The sequence below is a fragment of the Mycetomoellerius zeteki genome, unplaced genomic scaffold, assembly GCF_001594055.1.
Source record: "Mycetomoellerius zeteki isolate Tzet28-1 unplaced genomic scaffold, Tzet1.0 scaffold48, whole genome shotgun sequence".
Lineage (NCBI taxonomy): Eukaryota > Metazoa > Arthropoda > Insecta > Hymenoptera > Formicidae > Mycetomoellerius > Mycetomoellerius zeteki.
The window spans coordinates 787,785-808,347 of record NW_017257479.1 but is presented as its reverse complement, the minus strand read 5'-3'; the positions used below and the strand labels follow the sequence as shown (position 1 = coordinate 808,347).

Genomic DNA, 20,563 nt, shown 5'->3' with positions numbered 1-20,563 from the left:
GTCTGCTTATGTTTTCTTTATTTTCTTTGCAAATTGAAATAATTGCAAGTCGTTTGTAATCGCCATCTGTGTTAAATTATAATAAAGAAGCTATTAAAATACACTCTCTCAAATCTTAATTAAAAATTAATTGTAAGAAAAAGAAAGTACGTATCAGGATGACAATTTTGTTAAATGATATTGGTTGACACATCGACTGAATTCTGCTGAAAGTGTTTATGCGTAAAATGACCAGAGTTAATTGATAATACAATCATTTCCGGCATCGTGCTGAGAAAGAATGATAGGGAAGGAGTTTGCGGTCAGGAATTTTTTCTTTTCCTTCTTTGTCGTTGAAACATGTCGGATTTACGCAAGGAGCGAGGGAGAACCGTGAGAGATTAATGGAAGCTAAATATAAAACACTGTTTTATAAACACGTGTGGGTATCCTAAGATATACAGAGATCCCGGATAGTCGAATAAGTGTTCAGTATTAGCGAGTGAGAGCTAGAGTTGAGAGACGATGAACGCGCATTGAGAAAACCATCCATTCTACAATGTCAAGACGACTGCTCATCAAACGATTGATCTAATCAGATTTTTTACTGATATTTAAATTAATCATCTTGTTAACACTTGATTGATTGAAAACATTATCGACCTAATCGTCTAGTGATAAATGTATCATAGTATTCGCAATGAATATGTACTGTCATCATTGCGTAGTCGTGAGACTGACACTTAGTTAATCAAGAGAAGAAACTTTCCATCCTTTACACGCTGCATGATTGCACCATGATGTCTATATCTATATCATTCATACGGAATTAGATAAATTTCTTTAAGCATTCAAAGGAGGACATGATTATGTCGACCCTTGGTAAGAAGAACTTTTTTGAAAGACTCTCCTGCAGTCATTTGACGCGAGAGGCGCCGAGGATAGAAGCTACCAATAACGGAATGCCGTCTGTTGTGATCAGCAATAAGGTCAGTGAAAGAAATGTGATCAATTATCGATAATTTTCCGATGTTTCCTTATCGTTCATGTGCCGAATTTAGGAAGAATGCGATGATATTTGGATGAATGAGATTGACAGTGGCAGTATCTCCTCCGAGAACAGTTTGGATTCTGTCACCTGTCACATATCAACGGTGCCGATGACGCAGGAGCAACTCTGGAGCAAGGAAGAAGTCGTACTCTTCAAAATGACACTCTGCAAAAGGCTTTAGAGGAATTTCAATGCTTGACTCTCAACGAAATTATGGACTGCAATCATCGAAAGATCACATTGCCTACGTTCGCGAACGGGTAATGGCAATAATAGTTGCATATCTACAGTTCAATCTTACAGCGAGATAAAAATGAGAAATAAGAATAAGTTTATCCGCGTTTACAGATTTATGCGAAAGGCTGTACTAGACAGCGAAAATGGAGCAGCGGCTGCCGCGACTCCGGGTCAGTTACTTGCAGGATGGCCAGACACGTGTCTGCTGATTTCTAATTGGTTGGGTCACGTGGAGATCGCCAAGGCTTTGCTAGACAAAGGCGCGCCAGTTTCTACGAGTGACTGCGATGGAAGGTATACATGTATATAAAACTATAATTTGCGATGGACAGAATCACTATCCAGAATCATGTTATTATTAATTATATATCTCGAAAGTTATCCGATTTCATCACAGCGAACTACAAAATATCTCTAATTGATTGAGCCTTATAGCTTCAACTAAGTCTTAAAAACTTTTATTTCCTAGAACACCATTGCATCTGGCAGCTTGTGCCACATCCGTAAAACTCGTGGAGGAGTTATTGAAGCACGGTGCTGATCCGTGTAAATGGGATCTTGGAAAGAAATGCACTCCGTTACATTGCGCCGCAGCAGCGAGTTGCGTCGATACCGTCAAATCCCTGATCAAATCGGGCGCAAATGTAAACGCCGGATTGTCCGGCAAAAGCCCGCTTCATTATGCCGTGTTAAACAATGCCGGAGATTGTGTCGAGGCTCTACTACAAGCAGGTGCTTGTCCGAATAATCCACAGGTGCTCCTTTACCACCATCAACTCAAATATGAATTTGGTGGGGAAGCCTAAACAGAAATCTTTTAAGTGAAATTTGATCTAAGTTCAAATTTGATACATGCAGAAAGTAACATATCCTAAAATCTTTAATGTTGATGAGTAACATCGATTATGGATCAGATATTTTCCCACCAAATTAACGTGTCTCTTCAAGATTCGAGTGAAAATTTCTTCAGTGAATTAATATGATTTGTTGACAGGTTTACACAGAGACACCTCTGCACGTGGCGACTAGTTTAGGCAATGTGCGTTGCACCAAACTATTATTGAATCATGGAGCGGATGTGAGAGTGCAACTGGGAGTTGCGAGATCGACACCTTTGCATCTGGCAGCTGAAGAGGGGAGCGTGGAGTGTACTAGGTTGTTGCTGAATGCCGGTGCGGCTTGGGAAGCGAAGAACTCGCGCGGTCAGACGGCGATGCATCTGGCAGCGCTTGCTCAATCTATAGAAACGTTAGATGTATTAATAAATGCCGGTGCGAAAGTCAACGAGGAGGACGACGATGGACGAACTCCTCTACATGCTGCAGTTGCAAAAGCCTTGAGGAGCGGTGAACTGGTCAAGACTTTAATACAGGTTCGTAGTTTGATCATCTCCAGGAATAGTCACCTGAGATGTTTTTATACCTCAGCAACGAAAAAAAAATGTAAAATATTATTTTGTCTAGATATATATGGATATTGTTTAATATATTTTCTTTCTAATTTCTTTTTACTATTCTCTACAAACCTTTAAATATAACACCTCAGGTGATTGTTCACGTATAAAAAAATCAGGTGACTATTTTATGGTTAAAGAAGATTTTTCTAACAACACAGAGAAATACAATAAGAAGTTTTTTTTCCTTTAAAAGGCAGGTGCTTCGGTCAACAAGGCGGACAAATTCGGCTATACGCCATTACACATCGCGGCCTTAAACGAGAGTTCGCCTACGGTGATGCTATTACTGTCGAAGGGCGCCGATATGACGGCACGTACCAAGGGCGGCGTTACAGCTCTTAGCTTTATTATACGTCGCACTCCAGATGTATTACCACTCTTTGTGGCACGTTTCGATCAGGCGATTTCGCTGCACGATCATGAACTTGGCGACGTAGACTGCGAGTTGCGACTGGACTTCCGGCCGTTGGTGCCAGGCGGCCGTGGCGAGACGGATCTGATGCTCTGCCTGGTAGAAGTTGGTCAGGGTCACGTGCTGAAGCATCCGTTGTGCGAGAGCTTCCTTTATCTCAAGTGGCTGCGTATCCGCAAGTTCTTCTTGCTCAGTTTAATGTTTCACTCGATCTTCGTTGCCCTCTTCACCGGTTATATCGGAGCAACGTATCTCTGGCACGTGAAACGGCTCAGCAATGTCCTTCTTTGGCCGGTACTGGGCTTCACCTGTGTGCTTGCGGGCAAAGAACTTTTTCAGGTCGCTCATGGTATTTACTGCTACGCCAAACGCTGGGAGAACTGGCTGCAATGGAGCGTGATTATGGCATCCGGCATTATCATGATTCCATCAGCCTATACTTGGCAACATCATGTTGCCGCTCTGGGCGTCCTGCTGGTCTGGATCGAGTTAATGATAGTAGTCGGTCGCTTTCCTATGTTTGGTATCTATGTACAGATGTTCACTCAAGTGTCTATCAACTTTTTCAAGTTTCTCGCAGCCTACATTTGCCTCATAATCGGCTTCTCCCTTGGCTTTAGCGTATTACACAAGAACTACAAGTCCTTCGCTGATCCATTGGTCAGTCTACTCAAGACGATGATCATGATGTCGGGCGAGCTCGAGTTCGAGGATGTCTTCTTCGACGAAAAAGCGCCGCTCCAATATCCTGGTACAGCCCACTTAATGCTTCTCAGCTTCGTTATTCTAGTGACAGTGATCCTGACAAATCTGATGGTCGGTTTGGCCGTGTCGGATATTCAAGAGCTTCGCAGATGCGCTGGCCTTGATAGACTAGTGCGCCGTGCCGAGCTAGTGGCTCATCTCGAGAATATGCTGTTCTCCAAACTTCTGGATCGTGCTCCGGCATGGAGCATAATACGGGCATGCAGGAGAGGCGCTCTGCTATTACATCCACCGTATCATTGCGCCTTGCACATTCGGCCGAACGATCCGCGCGAAAAACGTTTACCGCGAGATCTCATCCGGGCGATATATCGCTTGGTCAGTGAGAGGAAAACGCGGCGGACAACATTCAGAAGCAGCGTGCCACCGCTACCACGAAATGCGTATGCCACTACGATGGATTCGAGCCACACAAGGCTCAGTAGGATGTATAGCAACGAGAGCAACCAACAGCAGCTAAATGAGCTGGCAGCCGAATTGAAGAGATGCTCGTACAACATCAGCACTAGGCTGGATAGTTTAACCAACAAAGTGGAAAGTATTGCTAAGGACTTGGACATGTCACATTTACATTAACATTGCTTAACTAGGCTACGTTCGGAAACATCACTCGAGTGCGTCTGTATATTTTATTTTTATTATTCACCGAATGTTAAACAAGGATAAAATGATACACAAAACCATTCGGATGATGTTTTGCAAAAACGTACCCCTATTGTCTCATCGAACATTTCGAAATGTTTAAAACAATTAATAAAAAGACAAATACAAGTGATGTAAAAAAAATGAATTTAAGACAAAAGAGACATAAATTATAAAAGGCCTAACAATGACAATAAAAATACCAATATAACAAATCGCATATTTTCGATTATGACAATCTACACATACACATATACATATATATATATTCTTCGCAAATTATATACATTTAACTTAACTTGGTGCTCACCAATAATCTAGTCCTGTATTGCTCTCCAGATTGCAGCTGTATAGTAACGAATTCCACTCCCGTTTGCAGAAGTTCTACATTGGCGACTTTAGAGTTGTAAATCAAAGTAACGTTTTCCTTCTCAGCAAGTTGCTTGTTGATTGCGTGTATCAACAGATCATTTTCAACTATATAGGCCAATTCTTTGCACAACAAATTCTCGTTGAATGTTATCACAGCATCGGAACATGCATCCCATACCTATTAAAAAATTGTATATAAATATATCATAAAAACTAATTTTATAAATCAGAAGAATATAAACTAACAAAAACCAAGACTCAAAGATTATGCTTTTCATCAATCATAAAGTTTTCAGTGTAATAACTATTAGTTATGCAATTTCAAGATCAACTGCTATAAATAGAAACTGTTTTTATATTAATGCGAACTTAGTAAGTTTAATAATATAAATAGAAAGATCTTATTTAATCTAAGCTAGAATTTTCAAGACTGCAAATTTTATGTATAATTTTAATGTATAAATCAGTGCACAGTTTATAGAACTGGATGTATATAAATTTATATTAAAATATTATTAAGCACTAGATTATTAAGATCTAAACCCAATAAGATCAGACTGAATAAGGCATTTTCCTCACTTAATTGTGTTATTCACATACCAGTCTAATATCATTTACTGCTTGCTTAATAATATAATTAATTCTAAAATAGCAAAAAAGGAATTTGAAGGACTAGCTACCTGCATTTGTCGTACTGGAGAATATCGAACTGCCTCTATATGTTTCCATGCTCCTATGCTGGATAATAAGGTACGGGTTTGTTGATTCAACGCGACAACTCGATTGGAGTATTGCTCCTGTGGTGTGTATTCCTGTTTAACATTACCTTCTAAAAGTAAGATCTTCTTACCTGCCAATTTCTGATTGTTCGCTGAAATAATTAAACATGTACTTGCTTTACATATCATAAATGCAAATAGTATAATAACAAAACTAAGAAGAATAAATTGTGCATTTTGAGAGAAATATATTCGAAGTCTTTTGTGTCAAAAAATATTTTAAAAGAATTGCAATTCGATTAAACGCTAATGCCAATTTTGATACGTGTAATATTTATATTTATCATTTTATTAATCAATAAAAAAAAATTTTTAAGAAAACAAAGTTAAATTATCAAAAATTTATCGGTTAAAAATATAATAAGATTCTTGAAAAGTTTCCAATTAAAAGCTTAAGAAATTTTATATGATAAATAATATAATCATTCAATATTTAATTTTATACTTAATTTAATTCTTGCGTATCTTTCTTTTAAATATTAAAAATGTCTTAAATAATTTTTTTACGTTTTCAAACAAATTTTTCTCTTTTTCCCATTTTTCCTTTCTTTGAACATCTGTTACTTACAAATAGTAACAATAATGCATAGTAATGTTGATAAGAAGCTAACCTATGGCGCATGCCAACGTCGTGCCGACCATGCCGCCTCCAGCGATGATGACATCATAGGTTTTTTCATTTTCCGTGGTGGTTGAGTAGCTCTTCTTCGAGACCACGGTTGCGCTGGGGATGACACGTTCGCAATTCCGTGACGACGCGAGGACGAGCCGGCACGTTAACATCGCTATCCTGACAGTCATTTTGTACTGGGTGCGTAGTCCAGAAGCGCAGAGCGCTCAGTGAGCTCTTGCATCTGACTGGCATATTCCGTTAGAGCTAAAAATATAGACCAAATAGGTACAAGAGCTCACTGAGCGCTTGCATCTTATTGGCATATTCCGTTAGAACTAAAAATATAGACCAAATAGGTACAAGAGCTCACTGAGCGCTCAGTCATGGTACTGAATACACCCACTGAGTGCAACAGCACGCGACTCGATCAACAGGAATGAGAAAGGAGGAAATGGAAATCGCGCCTCTGTTTTTTGCCAAATATGCGCAAACAACCCGATCTGTTGTTCTTCTTGATTCTCATTATGTTGCGTCATTTAGCCTCATCGCATGGCTAATTGTGATATTTTTTCCACTTTGTGTCCACGAAGTGTAGAAGGCACAGAAAAATGATTTGTATGAAGTTGTATACATATCGGAATGTAATTCCATCATGCATGATATTTTCGAGAAATAAATGCCTATGTTCATGCTTCAAGGATTAATAAGTGACTTCGATCCAAAAAGGATCAAACCTCTAAAGCTTCTAATTTCTTCTAATTAAAGATAATTAATTTTAAAAGAGAAACTTCTAAATCTCATAGTTTTTAATTAAGAGAATTTATCTAAATCATAAAAAAAGAAATCCTGATCTTAAATATGCTGCGCTAAATAATTCCAGAGTAGGATTGAGATGGCAGGTATCACATTATAATCCAGAAAAAAAAAATTCTACTTCTCTCCCTACTGAAAAAAATCATGTCACACAGTTGCATGATGAAATCATGTAATTAAAACATGTAACTCTCGTAACGAATTGTTCCAAATCAAGATATGATTTTTAAAATTACGTAATTTGAAATTATTTCTAATATCATATGATTTTTCAAATTACATCATTTAAAAAAATCACGTACTGATTTGGAACAATCCGTTACGTGATTTACGTGTTTCAATTACATGATTTCATCATGTAACGTTATGACATGATTTTTTTCAGTACGGCTTTGAATAAGCATGTGTATATATTATACAAGTAGTTTTTCTCTCTGCACAATCGTAGATATTTGAGGATACGAATTTTTCAGGGCCATCAAAATTTCATCGCCCACTCCATAAATGAGAGCCACGCTCGGAAAAATCAACGCTTTCGCAGATATCATTTTCCACGTACGTTCGACGATAATGTTCACGTTCAGACAAATCGATCGGGTTGTTTTGCGCGCCATTTAATTCCGTAGAACTGGTTGCAGGGCGTTAGCACTTCCTCGCGAGCTTCACCATGGCGACGGCGACGCCAGGTCGGCGACGCCAGGTCGGCGACGCCAGGTCGCATTGATCCCCCGTAGTAGGTACAGTAACGGCCGAAGTTGCCAGCACATTGTTTGTATCCCGGTGTTGGAATCAGGATTTTATCACAAACCACCTTCTTAGAATCGATCTGGACTCGCATTTGGCTGATTGCATAGAGGATGAAGGTGATTAATCACAAGAAATTCTACAAAGAACTTGGCGGAATTTTCTAAGAACCTGAAACAATCGTCTCGGCAAACTGTCTCAATTTTGATTAGAATAAAATAAAAGACATTCGTAGGTAAAGTTTAAGACCTTAGATAAATATATGTATATTAATTGTGTTATTCTAAATAATTTAGAATTTTATGATTTTTAACAAAGTCGCAGCTGCAATCGATTTAAATATTTAACTGTTTGATAATTAGAAAAGTCAATTTGTGATTTACTGTCTTCTTTGTCCTACATTTTAACGTCTGTGTGTCCAATTATTATTAATAGTTTTTCCTGTATTTCTCTCTGTGTGTCGTACATACTATAATTATCTTAGGCAGTAGTACGATTCTATTGTGTAATTAGCTTTGATTATATTATAGCTGTGCCTTTGATGATATCTAAACTTCACTACATGTTTTAAATTTAATTTCAATTTATTTAATTAATAAGTAATCATTAAATAACTCATCATTAAATTGTGAAAAGGAGAGATATGTTAGGAGTTATGAAATACTTATTATATTTAATAGAAGAAGTCTTTTTAATTATCTACTAATATTTACATATCTTGTAACAGTAAATTTATTAATATTTAAAAACATTTATTTTACCGCACATTATTTATTTGTTACGTTAACTGCATATGTTACATTATATTTCGTAATAAATCAGTGAACCATGACGGAGCACAGAGGCACTTCATTTTTCCATTCGTGCGTGAAGATGCCGGTGGATCCTTGTAGCCGGCAACCAACTCCTTCTTACGAACGTCCTCGGCTGTCATCCGGCAGCCGAAGATCAGAGAAAGTGAAGAAAATTAACTTTGCCGAGGGTGAACCGACTGCCGTCGAGAACTCGGAATCGTCGAGCCCGCGTGACACTTTGGAAAATCTTCTGGAGTTCCTGAAGAGCATACCGGATTATGGACAAGTGCATCATCTGTCGAACGAGCAATTCAAGCAAAAGGTCGAATATCTAAGAAGGAAGCAGCGGCTGCTCCTGCAGAATCTGAGGAACTCGCTGGATGACGCAGAGGAGCCTTCATCGCATTTGTCAATTACGAGAAATGAGAGCTCAAAGTCAAAGGATGTCAAATCGAACGTCGTCGTTGATGATCTCAAGTTGAACGGCAAGAAATGCTACCTCGAAGAGTCGAGAACCAGCAGCCCAATATTGTTTCCGTCTGGAAATTTTGCTGGTCTCGCCGAGGATCAAGATCTACTGACATACAGGTGATAATTTATAAGTTGTCATACGAATACATTGGAGAAACAATATATATATATAAATATATATATAATTATATCTATCTTTTATCGTCTGTTTTTATTGTAAACATGTTAATGTTGATTCTAGATGCAGAGACAAGGACAAGGAAACAAAGACAATGCGCAACAAAGAGATACTCGCAGCCAATAAAAGCTGGAGCACATGGAGTGAATCGAAAAGCGATGACAGCGTGAACAGCGATGGCGAGGATAGCATCGAGACGAAAAGTTTACCACCGAGTAGCTCGAAAGAATGGCACCCCACGGTGCCTAAACCGTTCAGTTTTACGCTGAGGTGAATATCACGCTGAGGATAAGATTCTTAAAAGATATTTGAGAGCTTGCATTTAAAAATACCTGCTTATTGGATGCATCTTTCAAATGTGTTTCATTACATTTTTTGAATATTAACATAAAAATGTATCAGTTTTCATTATTAATCTAATTTTAGTAGACATTCAACCATCTTTTTTATCAAATTAAAAGCAATTTTTTTTATCAATAAAGGAATAAAGAATTATTTTATTAAATTATTATTAATATGATAAATTATTTCATTTTTTAAGTTTGTAAAATATCTTGAAATATTTTTAGGCTTTTATACTATAATATATATATATAAAATGTATCTTTTTCTGTAATTAAATATTTTATATTATACTATACTCATTTCCTGTTTATACATTTCCTGTTTATTTAATGTCCTTTTTCAGGGAAGAGGTGGAAAAGTATATGACAGAAATAGAGACAGTCGAACAAGCGAATAAAGATAGTGAGAAGAAAAGTCCTTCGAAAAAACGACGAGTTAGACCAATTCCTATTACATCCAAGATACCACTCTATGACAAATTAATGGCTGAAAAAGAGGAAAGGTCGGCCATGTAGCATTTTTGTCTTCATAAATGGATGTATAATACTGTCTTCTTTTTTTATTTTCAAATTTAGTATTGTATCTCTCTAATTCTGAAAGTTTCACTATATACTTTTATATATCATTTTATTTATTTTTAACTATTTAGAGGTCTGCGAAATTGTAATTAATATCTCGATATATAACGTGTGTTTTTGATGTTCAGAAGTCGTATTGTACGCGAGGAGAGTGCACTAAATCTATTGTCGCAAGTGCGACCCTTTAAGCTGGAGTGTGATCGTCGTGCCTGGCGATCCTTGGTGAGGTCCAGTCCTGAACTCTGTGAGCGGTTCTTCTCGTTTCAAGGCTAAACCAGTACCAAGAAACCTGTTCGGCACTGAGGTTTACGACCGAATGCTTGAGGACGAATACTATAGGTCGGCTTGTCGTTAATTGTCGACTTCTTTCCATATTTTATCTTAGAAAAATTTAAGTGACATTTTTATATACACGTTTAATATCTATATTTATTGTATATCTATGCTCTTGCTCTTTCTTTTCTTTCTTAGTACCGAAATAAAAATGATAAAGTCGCATTACGAATATTGGATGTTCGGAAAATTCCACTATTTCTCTGGATTGAAACACATCGATAGTCTTTAAATTGCAAACAGACAAAAATTTTTAGAAATTAAGTCTTAATTTAATTTTAAAGCTTATTCTGTGTATAAGTGAAAGTTTATATAAGTGACTAAAATTAATTATTTTGCAATTCAAAGAGGTGAGTTTAATTATTAGAACTTGGTTTCCTGAAGGTACTTCGACTTAACAAGATTATTTAAAGAGCTAAAAACTTTTCAAAATCTCTTGAGAATTAAAAACAATTAGATTCAGTGTAGGGATTTATGTACGCGTTCCAGACAATTAAGGAAAAGATTGAGGGCCGCCGAGATGTTGAAGTCTTCTTCGTTACCGCCGTCGATGGCGAGGCGCGAACGTGTCAAGTCTGCATGTGCACATTTGCGAGACGTGGAGCCTGACAAGGATGACGACGAATCCGTCATCCCGACTACGACAATGTCCGATGGAACTAGGTCCGCGCTAACGTCCGCATTGTCCTCGCGCGGGAATAACTTGGCTGCGATTTTGAGATGTCAAGCTTCACGGTACGGTTTATTTAATGAGAAAGACTGTATAACCCAGAATCCTTCTATTTATTTATATTTTTAAAAAGCTGATTTTAAAATATTAGAAATTCAGTTGAAGAAAGAAATGATAGGTGCGAGTCATAAAAAGTCACTCTGGTACAAGATCCCATATAGCACAGAATTTGCAGCAATATCGTTGCAAAATCTCTGCAATATTGCTGCAACATGTAATGTTGCTGCAACGTTGCAGCAGTGTGGCTGCAACTTTTGTGCAACTTTGTGCTGTAGGAGATTTAATTTTTTCTAAATACAAACGAAGGATAATTTTTAATTAGAGAGGAATTCACGCGTGTAAATGACGATCGAAAAACTCATCACAGAGAGAAACTGGAGCGCGAGATACAGGAGCGGATGGAGGAGAAGCGGCGGGAACAGATACTGAAGTTCAGGGAGACGCTGATTGGTCGGAAACCCGCGTGGAAGGCCCTGAGATCGGCCGCGAGGTACGCATTGGATCTATAGATCTAAGCGTTCATCGATTTTTATGATCGAATATTGATCTAATGTCGCGAAAACAAGGCATGAGCATAACAGAGACCTAGACATACGGACGTCTCTTCGTCGTGACGAGGCGAGGGAACAGGCCGAACGTCATCGACTGCAGATGGAGATGATGCTGGACCGAGTGACGCAAATACCGACTCTTTTCGAGCGTCATTCTCAGGTATTATGAATTTCTTGTTATTTGCATGCGTCATAGTTATTAGATAATTGTTATTAGATAATTTTACCTCCTAAATAGAAATAAATATTTATCAATAATTGTCTTTTTTAATGAAAAATAAAGGTATTTTAATACTTTACGTATTTTTCATGCACTAATATATTTTATATAAAGCTGATAAGATTAAAAAATATTGTACATTCTTTAGGATACGTTCTAATAAAGTATCGTGTAAACTACGCTTTATACATGAACTTTGCAGAGTTTTCAATCATTTGTAAAGGCTTCTCCAAAGAGCTCCTCTTACGCCCGGAAGAAGAAAAAAAAGAAAAAAAAACAACAGCAGCAATCGAAAAGATCTACGTCAAGTAGCTTGGACTCTTATTTGAGCTTTGCCAGCAACTCTAGACCAAATTCCGGATCATTAACCAGTTCTTCCGGTACTCTGATGTCAAGTCAATCATCGTCGAAATCGTCGGGCGATTCCTCCGACAAATCGGCAGCCAAGTCAGAAACCTCGACATTGAAGAGGAAAGCCGATCGCGGTCCATTAAAGGTTTCGATCAACGAAACGGCAGAATTGATAGAGGATTGCAATGAAAAATCGTCCAGTAGTGATGAGTGATCCCGCAGCGACGATATCCAAGAATGAATTGAACCGATAAGTCTTATAATCATCGCGAAATTATTCTGAATATATGTCAGGTCCTTATATTTATATATTAATTACTTTACTAATTAATATACTAATTAATTAATTAGATTAGAATATATTATGATAATTAGGTAAACCAAGCTTTTCAGTTTGAAACTATCTGAAGTAAGCTTTTCATTTATTCAGCTTCGTTATAATTGAATTCTATTTATAATCATTTATAAGAATAATCCATAGCTAAACTGACATCCTGATACTTATCAAGAACAGTTCAAAGTCGATCGAAGAATTAATTTGAAATTAAAACGATTGTGATAATTTTTCGGGAAATCCAGTTTATCGCGAATGACAGAAATACTTTTCGTCGTTTAGAACTTCCCAGACAGCACACAATATTTATAAAATGTTTACAAAATATTTATAAATATTTATAAGATTTTTTTAAATATTTTGTAAATACTTTTGTGATCCTAGATTGTACAGATTATAAACATTTATTAAAAATATTATGAAACATTTATTGTAAATGTTATAGTAAGTGCTATGAAAATATTTAATGAGATATTATAATCTAAGTAAAAAATACTTATTGGAAATATTTATTTATATTTATCATAAATATTACATAAAATATTTAGTCTATATTTTAATAATATTTCGAATAAAACTTTATATAAAATATGTATGAAATATCTATATAACATTTCAAAAAATGAATATTAATAAATATTTATCATAAATATTCTGTGCTGTCTGGGTTAAGAAACAAATAACACAAACATCTTTTTTTATAGAAAAACTGTTTATTCTATCGATATATTATAAAGTGTAAAAATATGATAAGTTAACATATAAATCATAATCACGCATCGGTTTAGCACATATATCCATTAGAGCGAGCAAAAAACTCTCTTCCTCCCTCTTTTTTGTTTTTTTCATCGAAGATATGACACGCTTATCTCACATGCAATAAAATAGTAAAATTTAACTTAAGTCGCAATCGAGAAAACTCCGTCTAATAGGAATAAAGTTGTATCGGCAGTAAAACACTTTATTCTACTAAAAGGATAACAAAAGTTTTAAAATATTAACACTAATCGTTTCTATCTATTAAAAATAGAATGATATTTTGCGAATCACCTTCCTAAACACCTAAACTGCCAATTAATTTCCACAAACAATAAAAATATTCCTTTTCTGCTGTAGCAATTTTATTCACTTTGCCAATCTTATGAAATCAATTTTATTTAGCTACGTATTTATCGAACGCCTCGCCAAATTCTCGCTAAATTCCCGTTCTCACCACGATGCTGACACCGCGTCTGCGTCACCATATTCCGAGCACGGAAATTAAAAGTATTCAATGAAAGTTCCGCAATGTTCCAGACTCGCTTTAATCTGTCAGTGTATTCAGAATCCAGTCCACGTAGTAGGCGACATTGGTATAGACTCCGGGAAATCCCTCAGTGCCGCACTGCTTCAGTCCATAGCTAACCACGCCGTACTGGATGATGCGTACTGATCTACCATTGTATATACCAGCTGCCTGCAGGGGTCCGCCGCTGTCACCCAAACAGGAGTCCACGTTCATTTGGCCACCGGCACATAGCTGCTTGTACCAGATCTGCGTGGTCCGACTGTATACTTCTTTACACTGTTCGTAGGCCACTAGTGGTAGCTTCGCTTGCAGGAGGTCCTGACTGCGCGGGCCCAATTCCGTCGCTCCCCAACCGGTCACTACAGCCTGCCAGTCAAAAGCAAAATTTAGAAATGAAGTAGTCTTTATGAAAATCGAGAAATACATCCGAGTCGAAATTTTTAGAAGCGGTAGAAAATATTTCTCGAAAAAGTTGTTTGATGGACTGTAGAATCGATTCAAAGAGATTCAATTATGAAATATTTCAATTTGTGAAAAAGAGAGAAACAGAGAGAGAGAGAGAATACGAAAAATGTTATTCAAAAATTCCTTTTTCTATTTATAGTATTAAATCAGTAGTAGATTTATAAATAATTTGAAGCAAAATAAATGTAATTCGTAAATCTTTTTGACTGTTTCTTTTTTATTATTTCCTAATTATAAGTGGAAGTATATTGATCATTCTCACCCTTTTATGATTTAGTGCTATCGCAGTGCCAAAAGGCAGACAAACGGGTTTGACATTCAGAGGTCTGAAATCCACTGTACCATTCAACCTAATAAGCGCGATGTCATTTTGCAGTTTTGTTCTCGTGTATTCCGGATGGAACTGGAAGCTTTCCACACCGAAATCCTGATACCTCTCGGCACATACGATCTCACGTCCTTGGGAGTCTGTATCGCAGTCACGTTCCTTACTTATATCGTGATCCCCTACCCTGACGCCTATCAGTCGTAGACCTGGAGAATAACGATTACACAAATTTATGCCAGTTATAATAAACGCCATTGAGAACAACGAACGTTCTTGAGTATCTTTCAAATTTTATTTTTAAATTTAATCTCTTTAATTTCTTCTTAAGTTTAAAATTTAATTCTAATTTTTGCCATACTTATGGCAATATGACTTTATGACTTTTTCCTTACCCCCTGGAAGGAAAGTGACACAATGAGCGGCGGTGAGGACGTAGCGCGAGGAGATGACTGTGCCGCCACAACGGAACTCCGGATTTGGTCTTCCAGTATCATATGCGATTAATGCCATCCACGGATACTGGAAAATTCCAGTCTTGTTGCCTCCGAATACCTTCGGCTGAGTGACGGGCCCACACAATGTATGATCCAACAGACGTAGATTCGGGTGGTTCGTTACATCTGGTGGATTTGGAAGATTTTCTGGATTTGGATCTGGAGCCTCTGTCGTTGTCGTTGTTGATGCCTATTATCAAAGATTAATATTTAATATGAGCAAAATTGGAAAAACTGTAAACACTTAATGCATTTTATATGAAATCGTAAATTGAACAATGTTATAATGATGAACAATACCCAGTTGTAGAGAGCTTTATTAAGTTCTGTGAATACATGAAATGCGTTTTCGAATGGATATTAAAGATATACAAAAATTGAGCGCAAAAATTTCATTGCTTTGTTTAGAAAAATCTATTTTTATAATGTTACTAAAATAAAGGAAGTCATAAAGAAACTTTGATTGCAATAAAATCTCTGATAACAATAAAATATCTGACTATTGTTATTCTATATAATAGAATATTTTGTAAATTTCAGATTTTATGAGTAAAGTTTCATCCGATATCCTGTTAGTACAATGAGATCAAGATAAAACAGAAAGTCGAGGTCACAGAAACCTGTTTCAGCATTATTTCAAAAGACTATTAAACGATTCCCAGCGACGATATATCTTTATTACAACAATGATGGCAGCGATGTATGTATAATTTGATATTTTATGGACATGTGGAAGATGATGAACAATCCGAAACGCATTAATCTGATATTCTCAACGAGAACTAATAATCAATCTGCCAATAAATAATCTTTTAACTGTTTATCAATGTATTTAAGTAATTAACAAAGAATAGGAAACAAATAGGAAGTAAAATTATTAATGCAAATTGTTATAATATGTTCGCGAAAGATATGTATGTATTTATAATTCACAATTCATAATTCTTACTTTTTCGTTTATTTTTTAAAGTAGCTTTAAATTGTATATTATAAATTCAATTCTCTTTCTTAAATTACATTATATTATGTATTAGTAAACTTTGTTAATTTAAATTTTAATAAATTAGTACTAAGTTAATATTACTGTAGATAAATTAATGCGTTTAGGTCAAAATCAATTACCTGACTGCAACAAACCTTCGGGTCGTTGCCTTCGAAGCCACATTGCAAATTTCTAAGAGTCTGCAATGTCTCTGCTGAAAGCGGTCTTGAACTTGTCAAGAGAGATATGATCTCCGGACACTTGCGAATGTTGACGCAATTGGCACCATTATTACATTCATTCTCTGTAACGGTAAATTATTGTTCAATTTAATCAATTAATATTTCTTAAGCAATATCCTTTAAAATATAAAAATTCAAATCATCATTTAGAACATACATATTGTAAATAATTTGGAATAACTTAAATATCCATCTGGGAAAGCACCTTGATAAATGTATGATGAGAATCAGATAGATGCATTTAATTTTAAATATATGTTAATTAATTGTGCTAAATGTGTTCTTATAATTTCAAATAAACGTACGATTTAAAAAAAATATCAAAAAAAGGTTTACTGTTAGAACTTTATTAAAGAAAAAACTAGATATTCTTTTTCAGGTAAAAGTACTCAAACGAATTGACATCTAATGGAGTACTCACGTGCATTGATTACTGTTAAAGCGAGGAAAAAGACGAATAAGCCGATGGACACCATGTTTATTTGTGATATCAGCATGTAACTCTTCGCCAATTAATCTCGTTTTATAGTAATTCTCTTTTTTCCCTCTTTTTCTTTCCCTTACAGATCAGATTGAGCGGGGATTTTCCTGTTTCGCTCCGATGATTCTCGTCGATTAATGTCCTTCGTTATATATAGATAGAAGGCTTGTACTCCGTTGGGAAATGTAATAATTCCACTTGTGGTTTAAGTCGGCCTTTCGTGTTGAGTTTGTACTTAAGCCGAGATGTACCACAGGTCAGATCAAAACCAGTACTGATCGGCTGGTCGCCAATCGACTAAGCTCCTCCACTACTTGCTGGGCCTATTAAATCTGTTGATTCGGTGGGGATGATTATCAGTGATGATCCATTAGTCATGATTCGTTTCTAATTATAACTTATCGCGGGACTCGTAAAATACTAGGAAAATCTGAAACGTGCGAATTTTCTTTAAAAAAAATTTCATCCTTTTGCGAGAGAGAGAGAGAGAGAGAGAGAGAGAGAGAGAGAGAGAGAAATCCTCACTTATTTGAATTAACAACTTCGGGGATGTTGATGTCAACATACATTCCGTTCATGGAAATAATGTTACGATAAGAATTTTACGGTACATATGTTTAAAAAGCTATCACAAAGTTTCATTTTATATTATTTTATTATCTGTTTACTTAAAATTTCGATGTTTTTAAATTGAAGCTTTCAATATTTAATCTCTTACATTTACATTTTTAAAATTATAAATATTTCAAATTCTCTTATTCTATCATCTAAGTTTAAGGAATTGTGTAATTACTTTTATTCACTGAATATCCATATGTTTTTATCAACAATTTCCTGAATGGTGGAAACTTTATTTTCAATTCTAAAATCGTGAAAGTTAGATAAATAAACATATATATATTTGTTTCTATCACTAATTGACGGCGTTAGCATAATTTCTCGGAAAGAACATAAGTTTATTCATTAAAATGATAAAACATAAACGGCATTTCAACATTCTTCTTCTAAGAAAGAAATTAATGTCGCTTATAAATAAAATTACGATAAAGACGAAGTGGCATCGCGGGAATCTTTCCTGAAAGACACGTGAAAAGAAGATATAAGGAAAGAGAGGCTAAAATAAAAGGGAAAGACAGAAAAAAAGCCGGTCGGATATTGAAACTATAATTAAAGATTATTCTCATTCGAAAGATGATAATTACAACGAATCTCGCCAAGAAAAAGTAGATCAAGAATAAATGTTGTGACTATTTTTATAATCACCGGGAGTTTCCCGAGATAATATTGCTACATCAAACTCATGCAGGGATGTTGTATGTTGCTCCGTTGAAATATACAGCTATTAGTCATCGGTAGACAGATGAGGAAAGTTACGACGAAATATCATTACTTTTCTCCAAATTGACTATCAAAGATGTTACTCGCTACGTATCTTTTTACTTATTTGTTATTTAATTCAACATTTATTATTCAATTCAAATTTTTAAACACATTATCGTGATCTATCATGACCACAACAAAATGCGAAGATTCGTTCGCTCGTGATATCGAAGAAGCATTTATCTCTAGAAGACTAATACGTCAACGAATTAATGGCATGTGATTAGCTGCAATTAATCAACCACTGTATTCTCAAGTATTATCCTCTTGTAATGCTCGAGAAGAAAATTTTAGCATTTTTTGTATTTTTCCTCAATGAAAATTTTTAATATTTATAATTAATTAATAGTATTTTAATTAATTAATGAAATATTTTAATTAACGAATTTGGTTTTTTAATACAGTGCAATATCCTTGACTGTGCTTTCCGAAATTGCGTAGGATAAATGGTTACAACGTGATAAGTCAGTCGATAGGTCATGTTCTATTACAGTGACCCCGCTCGTTTTGATAACTCCGGAAAATAAAGATGTGAATGTCAAATGATGTAATCATCGATCACATAGTATAAGTACAGTTTTAATAATAAATACAGTTTTGCGATTCGACAATTCGCAATTTTATACTACGTTTTCCTCAAAAGAAGGTAGAGTTACCAGGAAATCGGTTTTTTATATATTAGAAAAATGCGGATAAGCATTATAAATAATGCAGCTTATTGATGGTTAATTGACGTTTCTCAGAAATATATATCTTACACAATACGCATCAAGGATTCACATTATGATGAAGAGTGATCTCATTATAAAAACACGAGGATAATATTAAGGAAAGTAACATAATTGAAAATAAATAACATCATTGTGAAAACTATTATAATTCAAATGCAAACGAATTATTCAAACGATGTTGACATAATAAAAAAAGAAAGAGTAGAATAATATGCTAAGAAAAGAAGAAGGAATAAATTATTAATTGAATATGGTTGAGGAAGAATTTTAATTTGTCTTTATTAGTGTTATTAAAAACGTAAAAAATACTTTTTTTACACATTGTCGTCCTTATATGCTAACTCCTTTATGGATATTGATTTCTTTATCATTTATTGTCAATATCGTGAATTTTATTCTCGATTTATTACACTTCGTGTTTTAATAAAACTCACTAAAAATATTTATAAGTACTGTTATAAAAATATGTCAATATAAATACAGATAAAATGAATGAGTAATTATAGTGTCACTTAACTATGTCACTTAACATTTTAATATTATTGAGTATGTTCGTGGGCCTTTTATATACATAGAAAACAGAGAGGAAATTTAATTAATTATTATTTTTATAATGACAATCTTTTACCTTATTAATACATATAAAACTTATTTATCATAATTAAAAAATTTTTTGCCGCATTTTGTTCATCAATTTCTTCAGAGAAACTTTGACAAAATTATTAATATATAACATTTCCTATTTTAATAACATGTGTAAATGAATCTGACAGGACTAATTAATTCTACAAAAAGCAACTCGAACCACAGAAATGCATTGTTTCATACAGTATTATATTTTAACTTCAAAAATTTTTCAAAAAATCATTACTAAGTAATAGTCAAGAGATAACTTAATTCCTTCGTAGACGATGTGTCTCTGTTTGCGACCTCATGTTATTAATAATCCTGGGAATGAAGTCTAACACTTTCGTGTACGCCAAGCCATCCGATGGTCCAAAGGATACAACGCTTAAAGCAATCCAATGCCGGTATACCATCGGTGATCCCCTCGATGGTCATCAGGGGACCACTCGAATCACCCCGATACCAGTCTTTGTCTCTCACACAGACTTGTCGATAGCCCAGCCGGACTCCAGCGCAGACATAGATTTGATCACACACTCTTGTCTGCCAAGGGCAAGGCCAGCTTCAGTTTAATATTCAAAGCCGAGCTGGTTTCCATCTAGCCTCAAAGAGCTACCAGCCACGAAGAGCTTGCCGTCGAGCGATGAATTGGACGGCGCGATGGGCTTGATGTACCTTGTGAATGGTACATCTGAGACGCAGTAACACAATATTATAATATTGATCCTGCGAAAGAGATCGGTAATTGCGATTTGTTCTTCCACACCTACACTGAAAAAAAGATTGGCTGCTGCAGC

The 20,563-nt window shown here is 35.5% G+C and overlaps 4 protein-coding genes across 5 annotated transcripts; 2 read left to right on the top strand and 2 right to left on the bottom strand.

Annotated features, from left to right (window-relative positions):
• Positions 1-848: 848 nt before the first annotated feature.
• On the top strand, positions 849-4,476 carry pyx (transient receptor potential channel pyrexia). The gene is given in 7 exon segments (XM_018455288.1): positions 849-968; positions 1,041-1,175; positions 1,178-1,290; positions 1,379-1,561; positions 1,737-2,022; positions 2,262-2,639; positions 2,917-4,476. Coding segments are annotated over 7 exon segments (2,775 nt in total).
• A 355-nt stretch (positions 4,477-4,831) lies between these two features.
• Coq6 (ubiquinone biosynthesis protein COQ6, mitochondrial) lies at positions 4,832-6,494 on the bottom strand. The gene is made up of 3 exons (XM_018455287.1): positions 6,305-6,494; positions 5,595-5,785; positions 4,832-5,092 (listed from the first exon to the last, which is right to left on the bottom strand). Exons 1-3 carry the CDS (start codon positions 6,492-6,494, stop codon positions 4,832-4,834), a joined length of 642 nt encoding a protein of 213 aa, XP_018310789.1.
• A 1,168-nt stretch (positions 6,495-7,662) lies between these two features.
• LOC108727269 (protein FAM161A) lies at positions 7,663-12,628 on the top strand. Its single transcript, XM_018455323.1, is given in 11 exon segments — positions 7,663-7,674; positions 7,758-7,982; positions 8,686-9,245; positions 9,370-9,576; positions 9,995-10,153; positions 10,358-10,481; positions 10,483-10,568; positions 11,052-11,297; positions 11,660-11,782; positions 11,859-12,003; positions 12,266-12,628. Coding segments are annotated over 9 exon segments (2,007 nt in total). The 5' UTR covers positions 7,663-7,674; positions 7,758-7,982; positions 8,686-8,691.
• Positions 12,629-13,596: 968 nt separating this feature from the next.
• Positions 13,597-17,340, bottom strand: LOC108727274 (serine protease easter-like). Of its 2 annotated transcripts, none has more exons than XM_018455327.1 (5): positions 16,969-17,340; positions 16,446-16,609; positions 15,222-15,513; positions 14,764-15,035; positions 13,597-14,402 (listed from the first exon to the last, which is right to left on the bottom strand). In XM_018455327.1, exons 1-5 carry the CDS (start codon positions 17,042-17,044, stop codon positions 14,052-14,054), a joined length of 1,155 nt encoding a protein of 384 aa, XP_018310829.1. In that variant the 5' UTR covers positions 17,045-17,340; the 3' UTR covers positions 13,597-14,051. The 2 variants fall into 2 exon arrangements, with proteins under 2 accessions (XP_018310829.1, XP_018310831.1); XM_018455329.1 differs by having other exon boundaries at positions 16,461-16,609.
• Between the last annotated feature and the right edge of the window lie 3,223 nt (positions 17,341-20,563).